Raw genomic sequence first — 21,572 nt, 5'->3', positions numbered from 1 at the left:
GTTATTGGTATATTTTCCCTCAGTTTAAAAAGGTTTTCTTTTCTTCTTAATAAAAATTTAAAAGCAGTACTTCGTCGCTGCGGTTTAGGGATTTTGCTATATACAGTATATATATATATATATATATATATATATATATACTGTATATATATATATACAGTGGAACCTCGGTTTGAGCATAATTGTTCGAAGCGTGCTGCAATCCAAAGCACTCGTATATCAAAGCGAATTTCCCCATAAGAAATAATGGAAACTCAGATGATTCGTTCCACAACCCAAAACTATTCATATAAAAATGATTAATACAAAATATAAAGAAAAAATACATAAAACAAATTAACCTGCACTTTACCTTTAAAAAGAATCATGGCTGGGGTGAGTGAGTTTCTAAACTCATGTGGGATTCCACCCAACGGGACGACACGCGGAAGAGTGTCCCAAAGCAATCGCAGCCTCCCAGTGCTGTAGCAGTTCGCCATATAAGCGCATCCAAAAAGATCGCAGACATGCTATAAGAGCCTGCATTCGGTGGGTGTTACAAGGAACATTATACAGATCCCGCTACAATAAATAACAGCGCTGTTGCTGTTTCAAGCTGAATAAAGCTGGTGTTGTTAAAGTACTGAGACTCAGCTTCGTGTTTTGGGGCGCAAGATGGGGACTCGCACTTCACAGCGCACACACACACAGTCACAATGCTGTAGTAAACAATATACGCTCGTAACGGATGTTGACTATATGAGTGAGGCACACAGACTCAGACCAAGAATAGGAGACGATTGCCCTCAAGAGAAGAGACAGAGAGAGACGCGCTGGGTGAGCGAGCGAGCGAGATAAGGTGAGAGAGACACGGGCAAGCGAGAGAGATAAGGAGAGAGAGAGAGAGAAAGACACGCTGCGTGCGAGCGAGAGATATAAGGAGAGAGAGAGAAAGATAGAGAGAGAGAGAGAGAGAGATGCGCGCAAGACAGAAGAACCATCAGCTCAGTTGTGATCACATGACGCTCAGCAGAAAAAGTGTATCCATACTACTCGTATTGCAAGACATCGCTCGTTTATCAAGTGAAAATTTGTTAAAAAATTTTGCTCGTCTTGCAAAACACTCGTAAACCAAGTTACTCGTAAACCGAGGTTCCACTGTATATATATATATATATGTATGTATGTGTGAAAATATATATATGTATGTATGTATGTGTGTATATATATATGTATGTGTATGTGTGTGTATATTGTAATAAGTGGAGACCAGAGACGTGGAAAGGTTTGGGGCAGCCACCCGTTTATTACGGTTTCCCGGCTGCAAAAGTCTTTGAGGCATTGTAACAGTTGTTTACACAACAGAGTCCAAAACAGAACTGCCTGCCTAAGCAATGGCAGTGAGCTTTATAGCACAGAGGGCGGAAATGATGTCGTCCTCTGGGCCGGAACTGGAAGTGACCTCATCCTTGGGGCCGGAACCGGAAGTGACCTCATTCTTGGGGCGGAACCGAAGTGATGTGTCCTTCCTGGAAATGGCGGCTCCTGGTGGGATTTCCCGGGTAAGACCTGCAGAGAACTCAGAAAGAGCGTCAGTGCACCCCGCCCCCCCCGGGCAGATGTATAAACAGTATTTCCTAAGCCCTTCAGCTGCTTCCCATGCACACGTGTGTGACAATATATATACTATCAAAATACCCGCGCTTCGCAGCAGAGAAGTATTGTGTTAAAGAAGTAATGAAAAAGAAAAGGAAACATTTTAATAATAACGTAACATGACTGACAATGTAATTGTGTTGTCATTGTCATGAGTGTTGCTGGCATATATATATATATATATATATATATATATATATATATATATATATATATATATACACACACACACACACATAAACATACTAGCTTGAAAATAACGTAACATGATTGTCAATGTAATTGTTTTGTCACTGTTGTGAGTGATGAGTGTTGCTGTCATATATATATATATATATATATATATACACACACATCCACATATATATACATATCTACATATACACACATATATATAAAGATATACAGTATATACATATACATACATATCTATATATATACATATACACACACACACACATATACATATATATATATATACTGTATATATATATATATATATATATATATATATATATATACTGCTCAAAACAATTAAAGGAACACTTTTTAATCAGAGTATAGCATAAAGTCAATGAAACTTATGGGATATTAATCTGGTCAGTTAAGTAGCAGAGGGGGTTGTTAATCAGTTTCAGCTGCTGTGGTGTTAATGAAATTAACAACAGATGCACTAGAGGAGCAACAATGAGATGACCCCCAAAACAGGAATGGTTTAACTGGTGGAGGCCACTGACATTTTTCCCTCCTCATCTTTTCTGACTGTTTCTTCACTAGTTTTGCATTTGGCTACAGTCAGTGTCACTACTGGTAGCATGAGGCGATACCTGGACCCTACAGAGGTTGCAAAGGTAGTCCAACTTCTCCAGGATGGCACATCAATACGTGTCATTGCCAGAAGGTTTGCTGTGTCTCCCTGCACAGTCTCAAGGGCATGGAGGAGATTCTAGGAGACAAGCAGTTACTCTAGGAGAGCTGGAGAGGGCCATAGAAGGTCCATAACCCATCAGCAGGACCAGTATCTGCTCCTTTGGGCAAGGAGGAACAGGATGAGCACTGCCAGAGCCCTACAAAATGACCTCCAGCAGGCCACTGGTGTGAATGTCTCTGACCAAACAACCAGAAAGACTTCATGAGGGTGACCCAAGGGCCCCGTGTCCTCTAATGGGCCCTGAGCTCACTGCCCAGCAGCATGCAGCTCGATTGGCATTCGCCATAGAATACCAGAATTGGCAGATGCACCACTGGTGCCCTGTGCTTTTTACAGATGAGAGCAGGTTCACCCTGAGCATGTGACAGAAGTGAAAAGTTCTGGAGAAGCCATGGAGAACATTAACATCATTCAGCAGGAGCAGTTTGGTGGTGGGTTAATGATTGTCTGGGGAGGCATATCCATGGAGGTTCACACAGACCGCTACAGGCTTGACAAAGGCACCTTGGTTGCCATTAGGTATCAGGATGAAATCCTTGGACCCATTGTCAGACCCTATGCTGGTACAGTGGCTCCTGGTGCACGACAATTCCTGGTCTCATGTGGTGAGAGTATGCAGGCAGTTCCTGGAGGATGAAGGAATTGATACCATTGACTGGCCACCACACTTTCCTGACCTAAATCCAACATAACACCTCTGGGACATTATGTTTTGGTCCATCCAATGCCACCAGGTTGCACCTCAGACTGTCCAGGAGCTCAGTGATGCCCTGGTCCAGATCTGGGAGGAGATCCCCCACAACACCATCTGTCATCTCATTAGAAGCATGCACCGATGTTGCCAGGCATGTATACAGGAACACAGGGGCCATACAAAGTGCTACGTACAATTTTGAGGTGCTGCAATTAAATTTTGGCAAAATGGACTAGCCTGCCACATAATTTTTTCACTCTGATTTTTGGGGCGTCTTTGAATTCAGGGCTCTGTAGGTTGATCATTTTCATTTCCATCAAACGATGTGGCATCCTTTCGTTCCTAACACATTACCCAGTCTATATCAGTATAGATATCCAGGAGGATTTGTTTTTCCCATTGAGATCTGATGTGTTTTCAAAGTGTTCCTTTAATTTTTGAGCAGTTTATATATATATATATATATATATATATATATATATATATATATATATATATATATATATACTCTTTGGGGTGCGAGCAACTGTTGCTGGGGGTGACAGAATCCATCAAGGAAGAAAAATGAAAAACATTATTTGTACAAAATCTTAATTTATTTATCCATTCCTAAATAATTAAATGGGCAGGCTATTTCGTATCAGTGCAATACGCTGCTTGTTAAAACGGATGACTCCCGCTCTTACGTGCAAGTCTGCGTGGATATTATGAACTATCATATCTGTTCAAGTTCTATTTAAATTTTAAATAGAAGGAATTTTTTATTTTTAGTCGACAGAAATATCTTTGGTAGGAATGTAAGTTAAATGTAGGCATCATTGCATACATTTTTCTTCACCATACAAATGTAAAGAGTAAATTCGCCTTACATTCCAACCAAAGATATTTGTGTCGACTAAATCAGGGTGTCAAACTCAATTGCACAGGGGGCCAAAATCCAAAACACGCTTTAGGTCACGGGCCGAACAGGATAAACATTTATTGAACACACTAAAACTAAACTTTTAAAACTTTTATAACTTAACATTTTTGAACATAAATATGAATAAAAACAGAGGAATATTATTCCGGAATAAATCAACTCAAACCTTAAATAACTTATAATATTTTGCTCTCCATAAAAATATATCCTGTCTAAATTATACAAGTTAGAAATAAAATAAACGTTAAAAGAACAAACATTCAAATTTCTTTACTCTTATGTAATTTTATATAAAAAATAAACTTAAATTTTAAATATCCCAAAAGATTTTGCTCTCCATAAAAATATATCCTGTCAAAATTATACAAATTCAAATATGAACATGCTGCATAACAAAACCTGGAAATATAAATAAAATTTGTTCTTTTCAGCAATAACAAATTAAATCATTCAGTTGTCTTTGCTCATAGACGCCTGGGATGAAGTTTGTTTATGTTTGGTGTGAGGTTCTGTGTTGTGGAGATTCTCAGGATGGACTGCTAGTGCTCATCAGTGAGGCGACTCCTGTGTGCTGTTTTGTTAGTCTTCATGACTGAGAAGAGCTTCTCACACAGATATGTGCTACCAAACATGCACAAGGTTCGAGCCGTAGACGGAGCTGGAGCATTTTTGCGGGAATGGAGTGAATAAACTGTGCGGGCCCTGCAGTATCGTACTTTGCCTTCAGTGTGCCATTACACTGCAGCTCAATCAACTCCATCTGAATCTGCACAGGTGCAGTTTCCACATCGACGGCAAATGGGTTGCGAAACAACTCAAAATTCTTTTTTTGTTCTTCAAAGTCACCAAAGCGCCGTGCGCTCAGTTTATCAGCGAAGTGCATATTTGGGAACACCGTTGTGCCGACTTGGTTCAACATTACATGGCAACAGGGAAAGTGGGTCAAGTTGCACTGGTGCATTTGTGCCTCCCATAAAAGCAGCTTCACTTGAAATCACTTTGTGATTTTGCACGGGTAAAAACGTCTGCTGAAGTGTCAGATTCTTCTTTAACTCTTCTGCTTTCTGTATCTTCTGCATTGCATTCAGGTCTTTCAGGTTATCCTGATGTTTTGTCTCATAGTGCCGTCTTAGATTAAATTCTGTAATTACAGCCATATTAGCTCCACAAATGAGACACACAGGTTTACCGGCAATGTCAGTAAACATATACTCAGCCTCCCATCGGTTTTTAAAGGCTCTATTTTCAGAATCAAGTTTTCTCTTCGGCATAATGTGGGCTAGCTTCGCAATAACTTGCAGCATCATAAGCTAGACTTGATTAACGCAGTAAGTGCATTATGGGATCTGTAGTTTATTGTGTTACCAGCACTTCATATCCCTGGGCCATTAATAACAATAATATATAAAATTATCTCGCCGGGTATAATTACACGCCGGGCTGGATGTGGCCCGCGGGCCTTGAGTTTGACACATATGGACTCAATAGAACTTGAAAAGATATATTTTTTTGAATGTAATCGCGCAATTCAGATCGAGTTGACGCGCACTACAGTACATCGAGCCCGCATGCTATTGTGGTTTTGCCTGCGTGCCTCAATAAGTCACCCTCCCCTCGCTCTTACTTTTTTACCGTTCATCTAATAAATACACTGAGTATGGCTTTACCAAAACAATCATTGATGGCGAATAAAGTATCCATTATTCATAAAGCTTCAATTGGTGATCTGTCTTTCTGCGTTAGCCGCATATTTTTTCATACGTCTCAAACCAAGGGTATGCGAGGGTAAAATGAATCGGGAAGTACGCGTACATACCCCCACTCGAGAATCGAACCTCGGCACTAGAGGCAAAGCCTCTACCATTGCCCCACACCGTGTGGTTTGTCTATTTGAGCGTATGTAGATCGGGGTATATATATACATATATATATATATATACCCCGCTTCAGAGAGAGAGTAGTGTGTTAAAGAAGTTATGAAAAAGAAAAGGGAATATTTTAAAAATAACGTAACATGATTGTCAATATACAGTAATTGTTTTGTGACTGTTATGAGTGTTGCTGTCATCAAGGATTTGATTATCATTATTTCTTTCAATCAGGTTCGTATTTGTAGGATGTGTTGTGTTCAAGTTACATTCCGTGTTTGTCAATCGTTGTAAAGATAACAGGTTTCATTCATCGATTCGTTTCTTACTGCATCAATAAACAGCTCGTCTTCCTCTTTATCTGAGACGTGACACACTGCATACACGGGTTTTTTTTTTACACTGTCTTCCTTTAGCGGGACATCGACTTTTTCCACCCCATGGCTGTATTTAATGTTAGCTAGACCATTAATGGTCTACAGTCCAAAGCAATGTATTTTGTGAGAGAATCTGTAAGTTTGACCTATGTTGACTTTTGGTCCTGAAGCCAGTCATTTCATGAGGTTTGGGCTGCCGACACCTTTTGTTGGTACTCGAACCCCTACTGCTAGTGCTAACAGCATACACAGTTTCTGTGCTCGCTGTAACATGTTTTGCATTTAGATGGAACCGTAGGGTTGAAGTGCCTCGGTGGTATGCAAACTCATTTTTGCACAGTTTGCACCAAACCACGCTTTTATCAAGGCTTTCGTTGGGTAGTCTTTTGAAATGAAATTTGCCTCCGATCAGTCTTAGCAACGCGCTTTCTTCCGACTCTTACATTGTTGTAGCTCTGATGTGTGCATCAATGTAATCGATGTACCAGGAAATCATGCATTGACAAAAGTTACCCTTTGCTTGGAATGCAAAGTGTGAGTAAATGCGTTATATTTTTTAACGCGTTATGGAGTACATGCATCAAAGCTTCTCAGCTGTGCTTGTGCTAAGATAAGGAAACATTTTAAAAATAACGTAAAATGATTGTCAATGTAATAGTCTTGTGACCATTATAAGTGTTGCTGTCATCAAGGATTTGATTAGCATTATTTCTTTCAATCAAGTTCGCATTTGGAGGAGTGTTGTGTTCAAGTTTTTTATCAAGGCTTCCGTCGGGTAGTCGTTTGAAATGAAATTTGCCTCCCATCAGTGCTAGCAACGCGCTTTCTTACATTTTTGTAGCTCTGATGTGTGCATCAATGTAATCGATGTACCAGGAAATCATGAATTGACAAAAGGCAGCTGGAGTGTGTCTATAAACTTAATTTAAACTTACGGTTCACACCGTGCTTTGTTTCCGCAGTTGTGTAATTCGGTTTTTGTTCAGCACTTCAGAACTGTTGCTTTTTGTCTGTGCACTGCGTCAGTTCACGTGAGCCGCTCGGTGTACATGCATCGAAGGTTCCCAGCTGTGCTGATGCCATCTCGTCCGATGTCCATGGCTATATTTAATATTAGCTTAGACCCGGCACTTAAAAGTTTCTCTCGCAGTTTCGCTGAGTTTGTGCCAAACACCACCCTGACCATCTCATCTTCATCTGCATAAGCACAGTCCTTCACCCATGAATATTTAGCGGCAGTGTTTTTATTGGATTGCCGCTGATGGACGGCCTTATATGGGCAGGCACTAAATTACGTGGGAGGCGTAACTCCGCCTCCACGGCCATCGAAAGCAGACGTCTATTATAGTATATGGACGAAAAAATAGGTTCCAGTTATGACCATTACGCGTAGAATTTCTAAATGAAACCTGCCGAACTTTTGTAAGTAAGCTGTAAGGAATGAGCCTGCCAAATTGCAGCCTTCTACCTACACGGGAAGTTAGAGAATTAGTGATGAGTCAGTGAGTCAGTCAGTGAGTGAGTGAGCCAGTGAGGGCTTTGCCTTTTATTAGTATAGATGTATATTTAGGTGTATGTATGAATGTGTATATGTATATATGTATATCTGTGTGTATATATATGATGATATGTGTATATATATGATGATATGTGTATATATATATATATATATATATATATATATATATATATATATATATATATATATATATATATATATATATATATATATATATATTAGGCCCCCGGGCTGGAGCCCGGCCGGACGCAGGAGGGCGTGAGGAGGGCTTGTGCCTCCTCCAGACCGCAGAGGCGTCCGTCCTGGTTCTGTTGGGGCCACGGGTTGAGGGCATGGAAGCCCTTCCTGTAGGGGCCCGTGGTCACCGCCAGGCGGCGCCGATGCCGGTTTATCCCGTCGCGGTTGCCGGTTGGGGCTGGAGCCTGGCCGGGGACGCTTGGAGGACCGGAGGAGGGCGAGTGCCTCCTCCAGACGGAGTGGGGCGTCCGTCCTGGTTAGGCAAGGGGCTCTGGGTACAGGGCTTTGAAGCCCAGCCCTGTAGGGGACCGTGGCCACCGCCAGGCGGCGCCCCGGTGCCTAATTATCCCGGGAGCCCGGCACTTCCGCCACACCAGGAAGTGCCGGGGGGAAGACTTTGTGTGGCACCCGGAGAGCTGCCAGGAAGACAGCCGACACTTTCGCCACGCTTGGGCGTGGCTAGAGGCAGAAGCACCTGGGGCTCATCCGGGGCATTATTTAAGGGGCCGCCTCCCTCCAGTGATTGGTGGAAGTCGGGAGGAAGAAGGACTGAGCTGGAGAGCGAGGACAGGAGGCGCCAGGAAGGCACAAGAGACTGTGGGCCCTGGACTTTGGGGGAATCGGTGCAAGAAGGCACTGGGGTTGCGTGAGTGCACTGAACTGTAAATAGTGTCAATAAACAGTGTGTGGAGCAAAATATGCTGTCCGTCTGTCTGTGCGGGCCAGCCTTCACAATATATATATATATATATATATATATATGTAGATGTGTATATGTATATATATGTATATATGTTGTGGAGGACTGCCGGCTTCCCATGCCGGTCCGCACCCCCAGGCCGCCAGGAGGAGCTCTCCTGACAGCAGGATCGTGCCCTGAGTTCCAGCAGGGCCTTATGGATTATGTAGTGTTTTTACACAGCCCTGCTGGATACCTTGGGGACCACCAGGAGTCGCTGTGGGGGGGCTTATGGGCTCTTTTGTGCCTTATGACCCGGGGGTACGTCATGGTCATGTGACGGGAAGGAACGACGTGCTCCCGGGTTGAAATAAAAGACTGATTGCCCTGACCCGGAAGGAATAAGGAACTGTGGACTGCTGGGACAGGAACACCTCCGGGTCAGGGGCTATAAAAGGACGATGCCTCAGTTCAGACACTGAGCTGTGCTGGGTGGGAGAGGAGCAAAGTGTCTGGGCGAGGAGAGAGAATATTGTAGTATTGTAGTTAGTGGTTTGAATGAGTAGTGTGGAGGGTGCTTTGTGCACATTGTTACTAAACAATGAAAAGTATTGGACTTTTACCTGGTGTTTGGAGTCATCCCTGAGGGTTCAAGGGAGCACTAGCGCCCCCTACTGCCACAATGTGTATATGTAGATATGTGTGTACGTGGATATGTGTATATATATATATGTATATGTATATATATGTTTATATGTGTGTGTGTGTATATATATTGTGGTCCCCAGGAGGACCGGAGGAGGGCTTGTGCCTCTTCCAGACCGCGAGGGGGCGTCCACCCTGGTTATGATGGGGGCCTCGGGTGAAGGGCTTGGAAGCCCAGCCCTGTAGAGACCCGTGGCCACCGCCAGGCGGCACCCCAGTGCCTGAATATCCCGGGAGCCCAGCACTTCCGACACAACAGGATGTGCTGGGGGGAAGACGAGAGGGGACACCCGGACGGCTTCCGGGTGCGCAGCCGGCACTTCCGCCACACTGGGGCGTGGCTATGGAGGAATGCCGGGAAGCAGCTGGAGCCCATCCGGGTTCCCATTTAAGGGTCCGCCTCCCTCCAGTCAGAGGCGAGAGTCGGGTGGAAGAGGACGGAGCTGAGAGAGAGGACGGGAGGCTGCCAGTAAGGCATTTTGATTGTGAGGCCTGGACATTGGGGGAACGGTGCAAGAGGCACTGGGGAGTGCACTGTAAATAATTGACTTGTAAATAAAGGGTGTGTGGTGAACTTAAGATGTCCGCCTGCCTGTGTCCGGGTTCAAGTTCACAATATATATATATATATGACAGCAACACTCATAACATTGAAAAAACAATTACATTGACAATCATGTTACGTTATTTTTAAAATGTTTCCTTTTCTTTTTCATAACTACTTTAACACACTACTTCTCCGCTGCGAAGCGCGGGTATTTTGCTAGTTTACAAATAAAGGTAAGACCATAAACATTTTTTAATTTTATAAAAATGGAATCAGACTAAGAAATAAACAACCCAATATTTAAAAACTAAATTTTGACCATATTCTTTTGTTTTTCTAGTTATCCTTTTGTTGAATTAATTGATTAAAGCAATATTTCAATTAAGGTCAAAATTGAAATAATTTTTTTTTGTACACGACTCTATACTTTCATTTGTATTGAATGAGCATGAATTGTGGAATTGCAATGGCAAATTTAGAACACAAGGAGAGTGCAGAGCAAATGCGCTCTCTCTGCTCTCTCTCTCTCACCACTGTAAATGTAATGTTCTTTCTTAACCAAATATGAACCTTACCTGTCTATGTGTGTGTAAAGAATGCTGATGAGATATGAAACATAACCAGTAGTCAATGTGCAGGCTGGCTGTCAACTGATTAGTGAATAAGGGACTCTTTTGGGTTCATTTATTTTTAAATTTGACTCTGAAGGAATCAGTGCCTCACCAGTCATGAACCTCACCGTACATCACTGGTGTTTACTACTAGCTGCCTACATGTACCGACCCTGTTCTTTTAACCTAATCAGATGATAGCTTAACCCAGCCAATTTCTCATTCATCTTAGCATGGCTATTAGGAATGCCGCTTGAATATACCAGGTATATGGGAGAGCCATGCTAAAGAGTCTCATTATGTTGTATTTGGTTTGGCAGAAAAGTGGGGAAAAACCACTTGTCGACCAAACAAAGATATTTTTGCCTCCTCTTGAGATAAAATTTGGACTGATAAAACATTCTTAAAAGCAATGATCAATGAAGGTGAATGATCTTGATATTTGAGACTGACATTTCCACAAATAACTGATGCCAACAATAAGAAAGGCATTTTTGCTGGTGAACAAATCAGATACATCATCCATGACCAACAGTTCAAAGGTCTTCTAATGAGGCCATGAGGAAGCTGAACAGATAGCATTCCAGGATATTGTTGAGCATTTTCTCATTAACTACAAAGCACCATTCTATGTGCAGCTGGTTGACATCATGCTTCAAGCATTCAAAACTATAAAGTAAAACATGTCGCTATAGATTGGTTTTCTGCATTTAGACTTGGACTTCACTTTTGCTAATCCTGGAGCAGTCAGTGATAAAGATGATGAAAGGTTACACCACAACACTGCAGCAATGGTATGAGGGCAAATGAAACTACTGGCCAACTATTATTGGACAAAGAAATAAGAAGCATCAGATGCTAAGTACAAACAAAAATCAGCAGCCAAATATTTTCAGCTCAACTGAACTAATGCAGTAAAGTCAGCATCGTTAAGTGATTAAATATGTAGAATTCAATAAAAAAAAATTTGCTTATTCTACTTCCTAAAGGATAAAGTCAATCTGAAGTTCTATTTGTGTTCAGCTTGAAGCTGTCTACTAAATTCAACAAACATTTTTCAGTAGGAAAAACTTAAAACACTTGCCTAGTGTTAACAGTAAAACAATGGCTATCCTGAGAAATAAAAAAGAAACTGTCTGATGCATAACATTGTCTAATCACAACAGCATAGGGTCCTAAACTGGGTGTTAGACCAACACACTGAAAAGTTCCATTTAATTTTACTTTAAATTATAAATATTACATGTATTTATTCCCAATATTCTGTGTTGTATGATTGCTGCTGAAAATCTTTCTGATTTATTTCATGATAAATAAAGACTGCATCTATGTATCTCTCAGAGGCAGTATTATTAACAATTTCTTCAACAATAAAGGTAACATAGAATTAAAAAGAATTGGTCTTTCAGATTTAGTAGCACTAGATCACAATGTCAACCTTTAACCAACAGATATAACTAAAGAATAAGAAATTGTGTTTTTGATTCTAAAATGAAAATGACCACATATAAATATGATCCAATTCTAATTAGGCTGATAAAAAACATATCCAGTAATTGCATAGCCAATGCTACTGCACATAAATAATCCATATTCATTAAAGTGACTTTACAAGTGTATTAACAGAACCTCAGTACATGTGTTTACTATACAGAAAACCATCACTCAATAATATTACATTTAACAGAGTTTAATGAATATGCTTCCTTTCTGTGTGTCATGGCAGTGTAGTGGTTAATGTATCCACCACATAAATTAATTTGCCTAGGTACTAACGCCAGTCATTGTGTGTATAGAGGATGCACATGTCCTTGTCCAAGTGGGTATTTCAGATTTTTTTTCATATTTCAAACATGTGCATGCTTGACTAATTGTAGATACTAAACTGCCCTCATGGGAGTGTGTGGATATGCATCAATGTGTCTTGATTTGTAGCAGTGCCCAATTCAGGGTTGCTTCATGCTTTCTGCTTAGTATTGCCTGGATATGCAAGAGCACTCTGAGACAATGAAGCAGGGTAAGAGAGTCTGAGAATATTATGTCAGTTTCATTCTTACATTAGCACATATTTTTCTCATATCTAATGAAGGAACTGGTTTGAAACAAATATCTGCAACCTCTATGGCCCTCCAGGACCAAATCTGAGTTCTCCTGCTCCAGACAAATGCCAATCCAGACCAAAGTTGATGTCATTTACACATTTAAGTACCTTCTTCATTATATTTGATATACAAATAATAACAATAAAATAATACTATTTATATAGAACCTTTCCACAAAGAGCAAGATCCCCACACGTACCTCTGCCAGGGAAGATCTATTATTTCACCAAATAAAAAAAGACCTTCCACTATAAACACTTGCATTTGTACCTTGTAGACCCAAAGATAAAGACTTGTATAAAGAGGCTTTGGAATAGTGAGAAAGCCAGTATCAGAATATACTGGTTGTCTGATAGCTTCATGAAACATCTCTCAACGCAGAACAGAACCAATTACTTGTCACTTTCCTGGCTTAAATCTGTTATTTCTCAGTGTCTTATGGTACTAGGCATCACTGACATTTTAAGTTTCATTTAGCTTCTTTTTAAGGAATTAAAGCAAATGCTGCCTGGAACTGAACTGATCTAAAATTATACACTTTTGTTACTTCATCCATCCATCCATCCATCCATCCATCCATCCATCCTCTTCCGCTTACCCGAGGCTGGGTCACAGGGGCAGCAGCTTGAGCAGAGAGGCCCAGACTTCCCTCTCCCCGGCCACTTCTTTCAGCTCTTCCGGGAGAATCCCTAGGTGTTCCCAGGCCAGCCAGGAGACATAGTCCATCCAGCGTGTCCTGGGTCTTCCCTGGGGCCTTCTCCCGGTTGGATGTGCCCGGAACACCTCACCAGGGAGGCGTCCAGGAGGCATCCTGATCAGATGCCCGAGCCACCTCATCTGACTCCTCTCGATGCGGAGGAGCAGCGGCTCTATTCTGAGCCCCTCCCGGATGACTGAGCTTCTCACCCTATCTTTAAGGGAAAGCCCAGACACCCTGCGGAGGAAACTCATTTCAGCTGCTTGTATTCGCAGTCTCATTCTTTCGGTCAGTACCCATAGCTCATGACCATAGGTGAGGGTAGGAACGTAGATCGACTGATAAATTGAGAGCCTTGCCTTACGGCTCAGCTCCTTTTTCACCTCTTCAGACTGATGCAGAGCCCGCATCACTGAGGACGCCGCACTGATCCGCCTGACGATCTCACGCTCCATTCTTCCCTCACTCATGAACAAGACCCCGAGATAGTTGAACTCCTCCACTTGGGGCAGCATCTCTCCCCAAACCCTGAGAGGGCACTCCACCCTTTTCCGGCTGAGGACCATGGTCTCGGATTTGGAGGTGCTGATTCTCATCCCAGCCACTTCACACTCAGCTGCAAACCGATTCAGAGAGATCTGAAGATCACGGCCTGATGAAGTAAACAGGCCAACATCATTTACAAAAAGCAGTGACCCAATCTTGAGTCCACCAAACCGGACCCCCTCAACACCTTGGCTGTGCCTAGAAATTCTGTCCATAAGATATGAACAGAATCGGTGACAAAGGGCAGCCCTGGCGGAGTTCAACTCTTACTGGTAACGGGTTCGACTTACTGCCAGCAATGAGGACCAAGCTCTGACACCGGTTGTACAGGGACCGAACAGCTCTTATCAGGGGGTCCGGTATCCCGTACTCCTGGAGCACGCCCCACAGGATTCCCCAAGGGACACAGTTGAACGCCTTTTCCAAGTCCACAAAACACATGTAGACTGGTTGGGCAAACTCCCATGCACCCTCCAGGATTCTGCAAAGGGTGTAGAGTTGGTCCACTGTTCCGCAACCCGGACGGAAACCACACTGTTCCTCCTGAATCTGAGGTTTGACTATCCGACGGACCCTCCTCTCCAGGACTCCCGAATAGACTTTTCCAAGGAGGCTGAGGAGTGTGATCCCTCTGTAGTTGGAACACACCCTCCAGTCCCCCATTTTAAAGAAAGGGACCACCACCCCGGTCTGCCAATCCACAGGCACTGTCCCTGATGTCCATGCGATGTTGCAGAGATGTGTCAACCAAGACAGTCCTACAACACCCAGAGCCTTGAGAAACTCCGGGCGTATCTCATCCACCCCCGGGGCCCTGCCACCAAGGAGTTTTTTGACTACCTCGGTGACCTCAGCCCCAGAGATGGGGGAGCCCACCTCCGAGTCCCCAGGCTCTGCTTCCTCATTGGAAGGCATGTTAGTGGGATTAAGGAGGTCTTCGAAGTACTCCCCCCACCGACCCACAATGTCCCGAGTCAGCAGCGCACCATCCCCACCATACACAGTGTTGACAATGCACTGCTACCCACTCCTGAGACTACGAACGGTGGAGCAGAATCTCCTCGAAGCCATCCGAAAGCCGTTCTCCATGACCTCCCCAAACTCCTCCCATATCTGAGTTTTTGCCTCAGCAACCACCGAAGCCGCATTCTGCTTGGCCTGTTGATACCTATTAGCTGCCTCCAGAGTCCCACAGGGTAAAAGGTTCCGGTAGGACTCCTTCTTCAGCTTGACGGCATCCCTTACCGCCGGTGTCCACCAATGAGTTCGGGGATTGCCGCCATGACAGGCACTGACCACCTTATGGCCACAGCTCCGGTCAGCCGCCTCAACAATAGAGGCACAGAACACGGCCCATTCGGACTCAATGTCCCCCACCTCCCTCAGGACGTGGTCAAAGTTCTGCTGGAGGTGGGAGTTGAAGCTACTTCTAACAGAGGACTCTGCCAGACGTTCCCAGCAGACCCTCACAACACATTTGGGTCTACCAGGCCTAACCAGCATCCTCCCCCACCATCAAAGCCAACTCACTTTTGTTACTTTAATAATTTATTTGTATTGCTTTTCCATTAATTGTAGGCTTATTACTGAAACATGATCTTTGTTTTGCTTATAATTAAGTTAAACAATACCTGAAATGTAATTTCCACTATACTTTTGTTCTACATACACATCCATTATTGTCAAGTCTTAAAAATTCTTTCCAATTAGTAATGCCGTCCAAAAACAAAAGCTAAAAAAAAAAATTTGTAAAGATAGTAAAGCCCTTAGGAATTTATTTTCTGTTCATTTAATCTCTGCAAAAATTCTGTCCCTACAGCCTTCAAAGCAATGGAGAGTAAAAACTGTGGTGTAGTGTTTAAGACAATGGACAAATTTTGCTGTTGCCACTGTATGACCATGAGCAAGTCACTTCACCAGCCTGTGCTTCCAAACAAAAGGAATGTAACCAACTATATCTCAAATGCTGCATATCTCCTTGAACAGAGGCACCAGCCAAGTCATAATACAAGTAAAAGATGTTGCCTGAGCACAGCGGCACAGTGGTAGTGCTGCTACCTTGCAGTAAGCAGACCTGGGTTCGCGGGTCCTCCCTGCGTGGAGTTTGCATGTTCTCCCCGTGTCTGCGTGGGTTTCCTCACACAATCCAAAGACATGCAGGTTAGGTGCATTGGTGTTCCTAAATTGTCCCTAGTGTATGCTTTTGTGCGCGCCCTGCCCAGGGTTTGTTCCTGCCTTGCACCCTGAGCTGGCTGGGATTGGCTCCAGCAGATCCCTGTGATCTTGTGTTAGGATATAGCAGGTTGGAGAATGACTGACTGACTGTTGTGTGAGTGCAATTGAAAGCTATTTCAAATTAAACTGAAAACTTATTTAAAAAACTTATTTAAAAAAACACACATTGTCCATTTGGACATCTGTATTATAGCAGTTTTATCTATATATTTGGATTCTACAAGCCCGATTCTGCTGTATTTTAGGCTTGTGCTTAACCTTTCTTTCTTCATTAGAAAGCATTGCTTAATTAGAATTTTAGCCTGTTGAACTACAATGGAAAGAAAATTATTATGATAGATGTCCACGGAATAGATCAATTTTGTTCTGTGGTTTTTCCAGTTATGTGTGCTGTATTTTTGAAATTTGAAAGGCTCCCATTTAAAAACATCTGCATATTTTCAAAAAATTCTTAAAACACAGAAACATTGTGATACTTTAAAAAGTTACGCTTACATATGACATTTTTTTCAACGTTTGTGTATTTAGAAATGCATCTTGCAATTTGTTAAATAGTGTTTACTAGATAAAAACACATGGCACAGTATAGAAAACATTTTTGAGCTTTCATACAGGGCAGAGGCAATGACAGAAGAAAATCAGCAGAAATTCAAATACAAAATCTTGAGATAAAAGACATGACAAGGCAAAGCTTAAGATTAAAAAAAAAAAAACTGATTATTTTATAAACATACAGTACTACGATGTTCCAGTTACAGCGGGAGGCCGGGTTTAGGAAAAATAAATTCGTTATTGGATTAATTAAATGTAAACACCCTTGTGATATTAATCTGAACAAAGGTGACTGTGGCTATATGAATCTCAGAATCTTACTACAGATATTTACGTTTCTTTTAGGGTTTTCGATAATGACGAGCATACCGGCTGGCGTTTGCTAGACATATTTTGGATACACAGTTGCGTAACATGACGATCCGACGACGAGGGAATGCACCTTTGGCTATCTGGAACCAGCGTACTTTTAAAAATTATGAACCGGGCGCAAGCAAATAAGAAATTAAGTCAGTGACAGACTTCCTGCCAGTTACAGTACTGAGTTCCGTAAGCCGCTAACTGTAAAATGCAACAGCAGGCAAACCGCACACTGCGTGACATCACAGAGAGTGGCAAAGGACTGGATCGCCGCGATGGGCTCCATGTGTCTGCTCTTTTTGTTCTTCTTCTTCTTCTCCCGACACCCCCTCATCTTTACAAACAATGCTTGATGTCTTTCGAGTCACTGGTGGAGGGAAAATCCTGCCAGGGGTGACACGCACTGGACAAAAAAGAAACGTTTTCTTTAAGATGCCGAGATAAGACCATGAGTGGGAGACTCTTTATTAGCCGATGCGTGGATTGTGAAGACCGCTTAGTTGTTCCAAAGTAAGACGAAGAAAAATGAGCCAAATTGAAGATGCTGCGAACGTCATCTATGTGCCTTCAGACAGGTGGAGCCGTTGGTGTTGTTTAGTAACAATTCTTATTCTGTCTCTGGCTTTACTCATTTCGAATGGGAATTTTAAGTGCGCTGTAAGTATAGCCTTTTTAAATTCTGTCGTGTCTTGTTTGAAAAACCAAGACAAAAACCTCTCGGCACAGTAACTCCGGGGAAACAAGTAATGTTAGCAATGTGTGTAAAATTAATTGGGAATTCCCCCATTTTTTCAATGTTGTTAGTGTTGTTGTATATTGTGAAGATGCATTCAGACGTAGATATTAAAACTGTACTTTCTTCATCATATATGTACGCAACGATATATGAAAAAGGTCGTTTTTATTTCGCATACCATATGCACGAAATGAGCGGTCAGAAAGTTCGGTATTAATAACGGACGATGTAACTGGAGATGAATGGCTATAAAGGAATTATTTATTTATGTTTCGCGGTTTAAAGATGCAAGGTTTCTACCTGTTTCAAGAAATGGACTGCGTTAAGTTTTACTCAGTACAATTAAGGTTACAATGTCCTTTTCTTATCCATGCGCAATATTCGCTTGTGAATTCTATACGTACAGTGTATAAGCATACTTTATTGTAAAACCAGTCCTGGAACAACCTTAAGTCATCTTTTTCATTGATAACGTCTTTGGTGTAAAGTATCCTAACATAAACTATATACTATGACTTACATATTCAATTACAAATCCCTTTATCCATTTGATCGAATTAAATAGACTGGAATTGATATTATAAGGTATATTACGCTTTACTGATTTTTCATGTTTTATTTAATGTGTGTGAGATGTGGAATGTCTATCCATCTTGTTTCTAGACTATCGAAGTCAGGCCGCGGACGACAGGTGAGGAATATTACATCATACGGTTCCAAAAACTGCAACTGTAACAAAGACATGCTCTTTTCTAATGCACCCTAATCTTCCAATTTATGCCGTTTTTAAGTTTTCCAATAACCTATCATTAACGACAATTATTATCACCCTATTTTTTATTATAAAAAGACGCATACTCCTTAAAAGGAAAAATTGATTTTTTTTTGTTCAGCGTACAGATATCCAGTCTCGGGGAGGGACTGTCGACGGGGTTGCCCTACATACAATAAAGCATTGTGTCAATATGTGTAGAATATTTTTTCTATTTATTTTTCTTCTTTTGGATGCCATTTCGACGATGTTTAGTATTTTTCCAAACTCACTGGAAAATACGCCTTGGAAGGCATGGAAACGTACCTTATTGGAATATAGTAGAAATGAATAATACGCCTAGCGGGGAGACGATGTCTTTTCCGACTGTATTGGGCGCAAAGCCAGAATAAAGTCTTGGAAATTGTGTCAGTCCGTCATGGGGTATAATGACACACGCAGGCGCTCACTCAGTCGTACAGGGTAAATTCAGCAAGCATGTAGTGAACGTGCAGACTTCATTCGGGTAGACGCATCATACGGGGATATTAAAACTGGAAAGAGCTTGCAGTATTCTAGTGTCAGTTTTATATTTAAACACATTAAGTGAGCTTAAAAAAGTACTGACAGTTACCTTAGCAGACAGCACATGAGCGAGTTCTACGGGAAAATACAAGGATAGCCGAGTTAAAATCTTATTTGAACATTCGTTGGTTATCAGAATAGATCTAACCGTTAAGAAAGACATTCCAAAACAGTTCGCTACAACTTCAGCCACAGCGCTAAAAGCGTTCTAAGAGAGTTGTGTGACTAGTAAATAAAATAACCCTTAATCACACATCTTTTTAAATATATTTGACAGAGCCCAAACCACCGGGGCACTATTCAGTCGCCGGGCCAACTCGGACACACGCCTTTCCTAATGTATTTACGCATGGTTTAAATTTTGAATTTCATCGCAATGTAATTGTGCGGCTATGAGCGAACATTCAAAGTGTCTAAAGAAACAAATGAACTGAACAGGTGTGACAAAATCGGTTATTAATTAAAAGAGGAGGCAAAAGTGCTGCGTTCTCAGCTAGAGATACCGGAAATGTCAAAAAGTACAGTTATGACGCAGTGAAGGTTTAGAAAAATAAGAGTTATTAATGTGAATAAATGGCATGACATAAAATATGGCTTTGAATGAATATTATTGATTATTGAATAATTAAAGCATGGCGTTATGACAAATGCTTTATGCTGGATTCCAGTCTGCAGTAACGGTTTTTGGTTAGTTATTCATGTTTTTATTGTGTGTTTTATTGAGGACAAAAGCTCCAAGGTGGGGTTCACTGGGTATACTGTATTTTTTACAGACTTTCTTTAACTATTGTTGGAATCCACTGTATATTCTTAAAAATAAAGGCGCTGAAGCAGTTTTTCAGAGAAGTGCCACAGGGGAACCATTTCAGAAAGGGCAGGTCAGGTTGGGGGACATGCACAGGTACAGCTTTTTGCCGCACCCACCACACAACCAAACAGCTTAGGATCCCTGTTGGCAACTCCCCAGGCATACGTGAAGTTAAGTCCCCTCCTCCAGAAATGACTATCTGTCTGACGCAGCCAGGTGTGCGTCCTCTTGGCCAGATACTCCGTTCCTCAACAATGAGGATTCTGCGAGCGAGATCACCATCGGGGAAATCGCGCCACATGGAGGTAGTTCAGTAACTGACGTGCCCTCACAATGCAGGTAATGTGCCTCATTTGGGACTCAGTGAGCAACTGCTTGTTCAACACAAAGTCAAACTAACTGTACCCAAGGACTCTCCAAAGAAACACAGTACTGAAGGAGTCTGGTCTTCTTCTCAGGTCGTTGGATAGCGTCCATGTCTCACAATCATATAGCAAAACAGGAAGAACCAGGACTCTAAAGACTTGGGCATTTGTCCTTTTGCAAAGAAGCGCTAAATAAATGTAATGAATTAATATTATTATTAAAGATATCTGGAGCATGACTGACCCCTTTCCAGTGACTTCATGACCCCTCGACCCCCATTGCTCACTCAATCCAACTCCTGACTTAATAGGAAGAGTCACCAGAGACATGAATGTTGCTGCTGAGCTAAGTAAACCTCTTGACAGACTCAACATTCTCTCTGTAGACAGAAACAAGGCTGATGGCTGTCTCCAAGAGGTCATTAAAGGCATGAATTTGGGTTTTTACCCAGGACACTCGCAAGCCCAGACACTCCTCACTCAGTCTCTCAAGAGCCCCAACCAGAGCCTCTATTGACTCTGTGAGGATCACTGCATCGTCAGCAAAGTCAAGATCAGAAAGAACCTTTATTTATTTAGATCTGTAACAGGTGCCATAAATAACCAAAAACAGATGTTGGCTGACTTGTGAAGTGCCAGTGATTTTAATGTAATTCTTCCTGCATGCATTAAAGCAGGCTAGGTTTGGGTTTTCTTTATGTTAGTATACTGCTAGGTAGCCTTTCTATATATTAAAAGGTCACTGTTTTGCTCAAATATTAGGGACCTTTTTAAAGCCAATTTCATATAGAAAGAAACCTTCTCAGAATTAAACAGTTCATTGCCAAGCAGTGTTTCACACAAGGAATCACACAACCCAGCATAATGCCATTAAAGAACCATTATTTTTAAAGAAAGTGTAAAATGTACTTAGGAATTTTTATTTAAATATATATATATATATATATTTTTGGTATCCCCGCAATTGGTGATGAGTGGTTAAGATGCCTGGTGATTTATATCCACAAACTGTGCAAGTCTGTGACTCACAGTTCAATATAAACATACCTACATGCACACATTTCTTAAATTTGTACAACAAATACAGATGCATTCAAGGAGGTTTTTCAT

General features: G+C 41.8%; 1 protein-coding gene and 1 long non-coding RNA gene across 2 annotated transcripts in view; one reads left to right on the top strand and one right to left on the bottom strand.

Moving 5' to 3' along the window:
• LOC120535122 overlaps nt 1-21,572 on the bottom strand; it is a 105,637-nt gene that overhangs the window by 75,147 nt on the left and 8,918 nt on the right. The gene's annotated exons all lie outside the window — the stretch shown is intronic.
• Nucleotides 17,238-21,572, top strand: part of LOC120535121 — a 52,515-nt gene continuing 48,180 nt past the window's right edge. Inside the window, exon 1 of the mRNA XM_039762719.1 lies at nt 17,238-17,874. Coding sequence (XP_039618653.1) covers nt 17,743-17,874 — 132 coding nt within the window. The 5' untranslated portion in view covers nt 17,238-17,742. The remainder of the gene's footprint in view (nt 17,875-21,572) is intronic.

Source organism: Polypterus senegalus, chromosome 9 (genome assembly GCF_016835505.1).
Source record: "Polypterus senegalus isolate Bchr_013 chromosome 9, ASM1683550v1, whole genome shotgun sequence".
NCBI lineage: Eukaryota > Metazoa > Chordata > Cladistia > Polypteriformes > Polypteridae > Polypterus > Polypterus senegalus.
The sequence above is the reverse complement of the archived record's forward strand: the minus strand, read 5'-3'. Positions and strand labels throughout refer to the sequence as shown.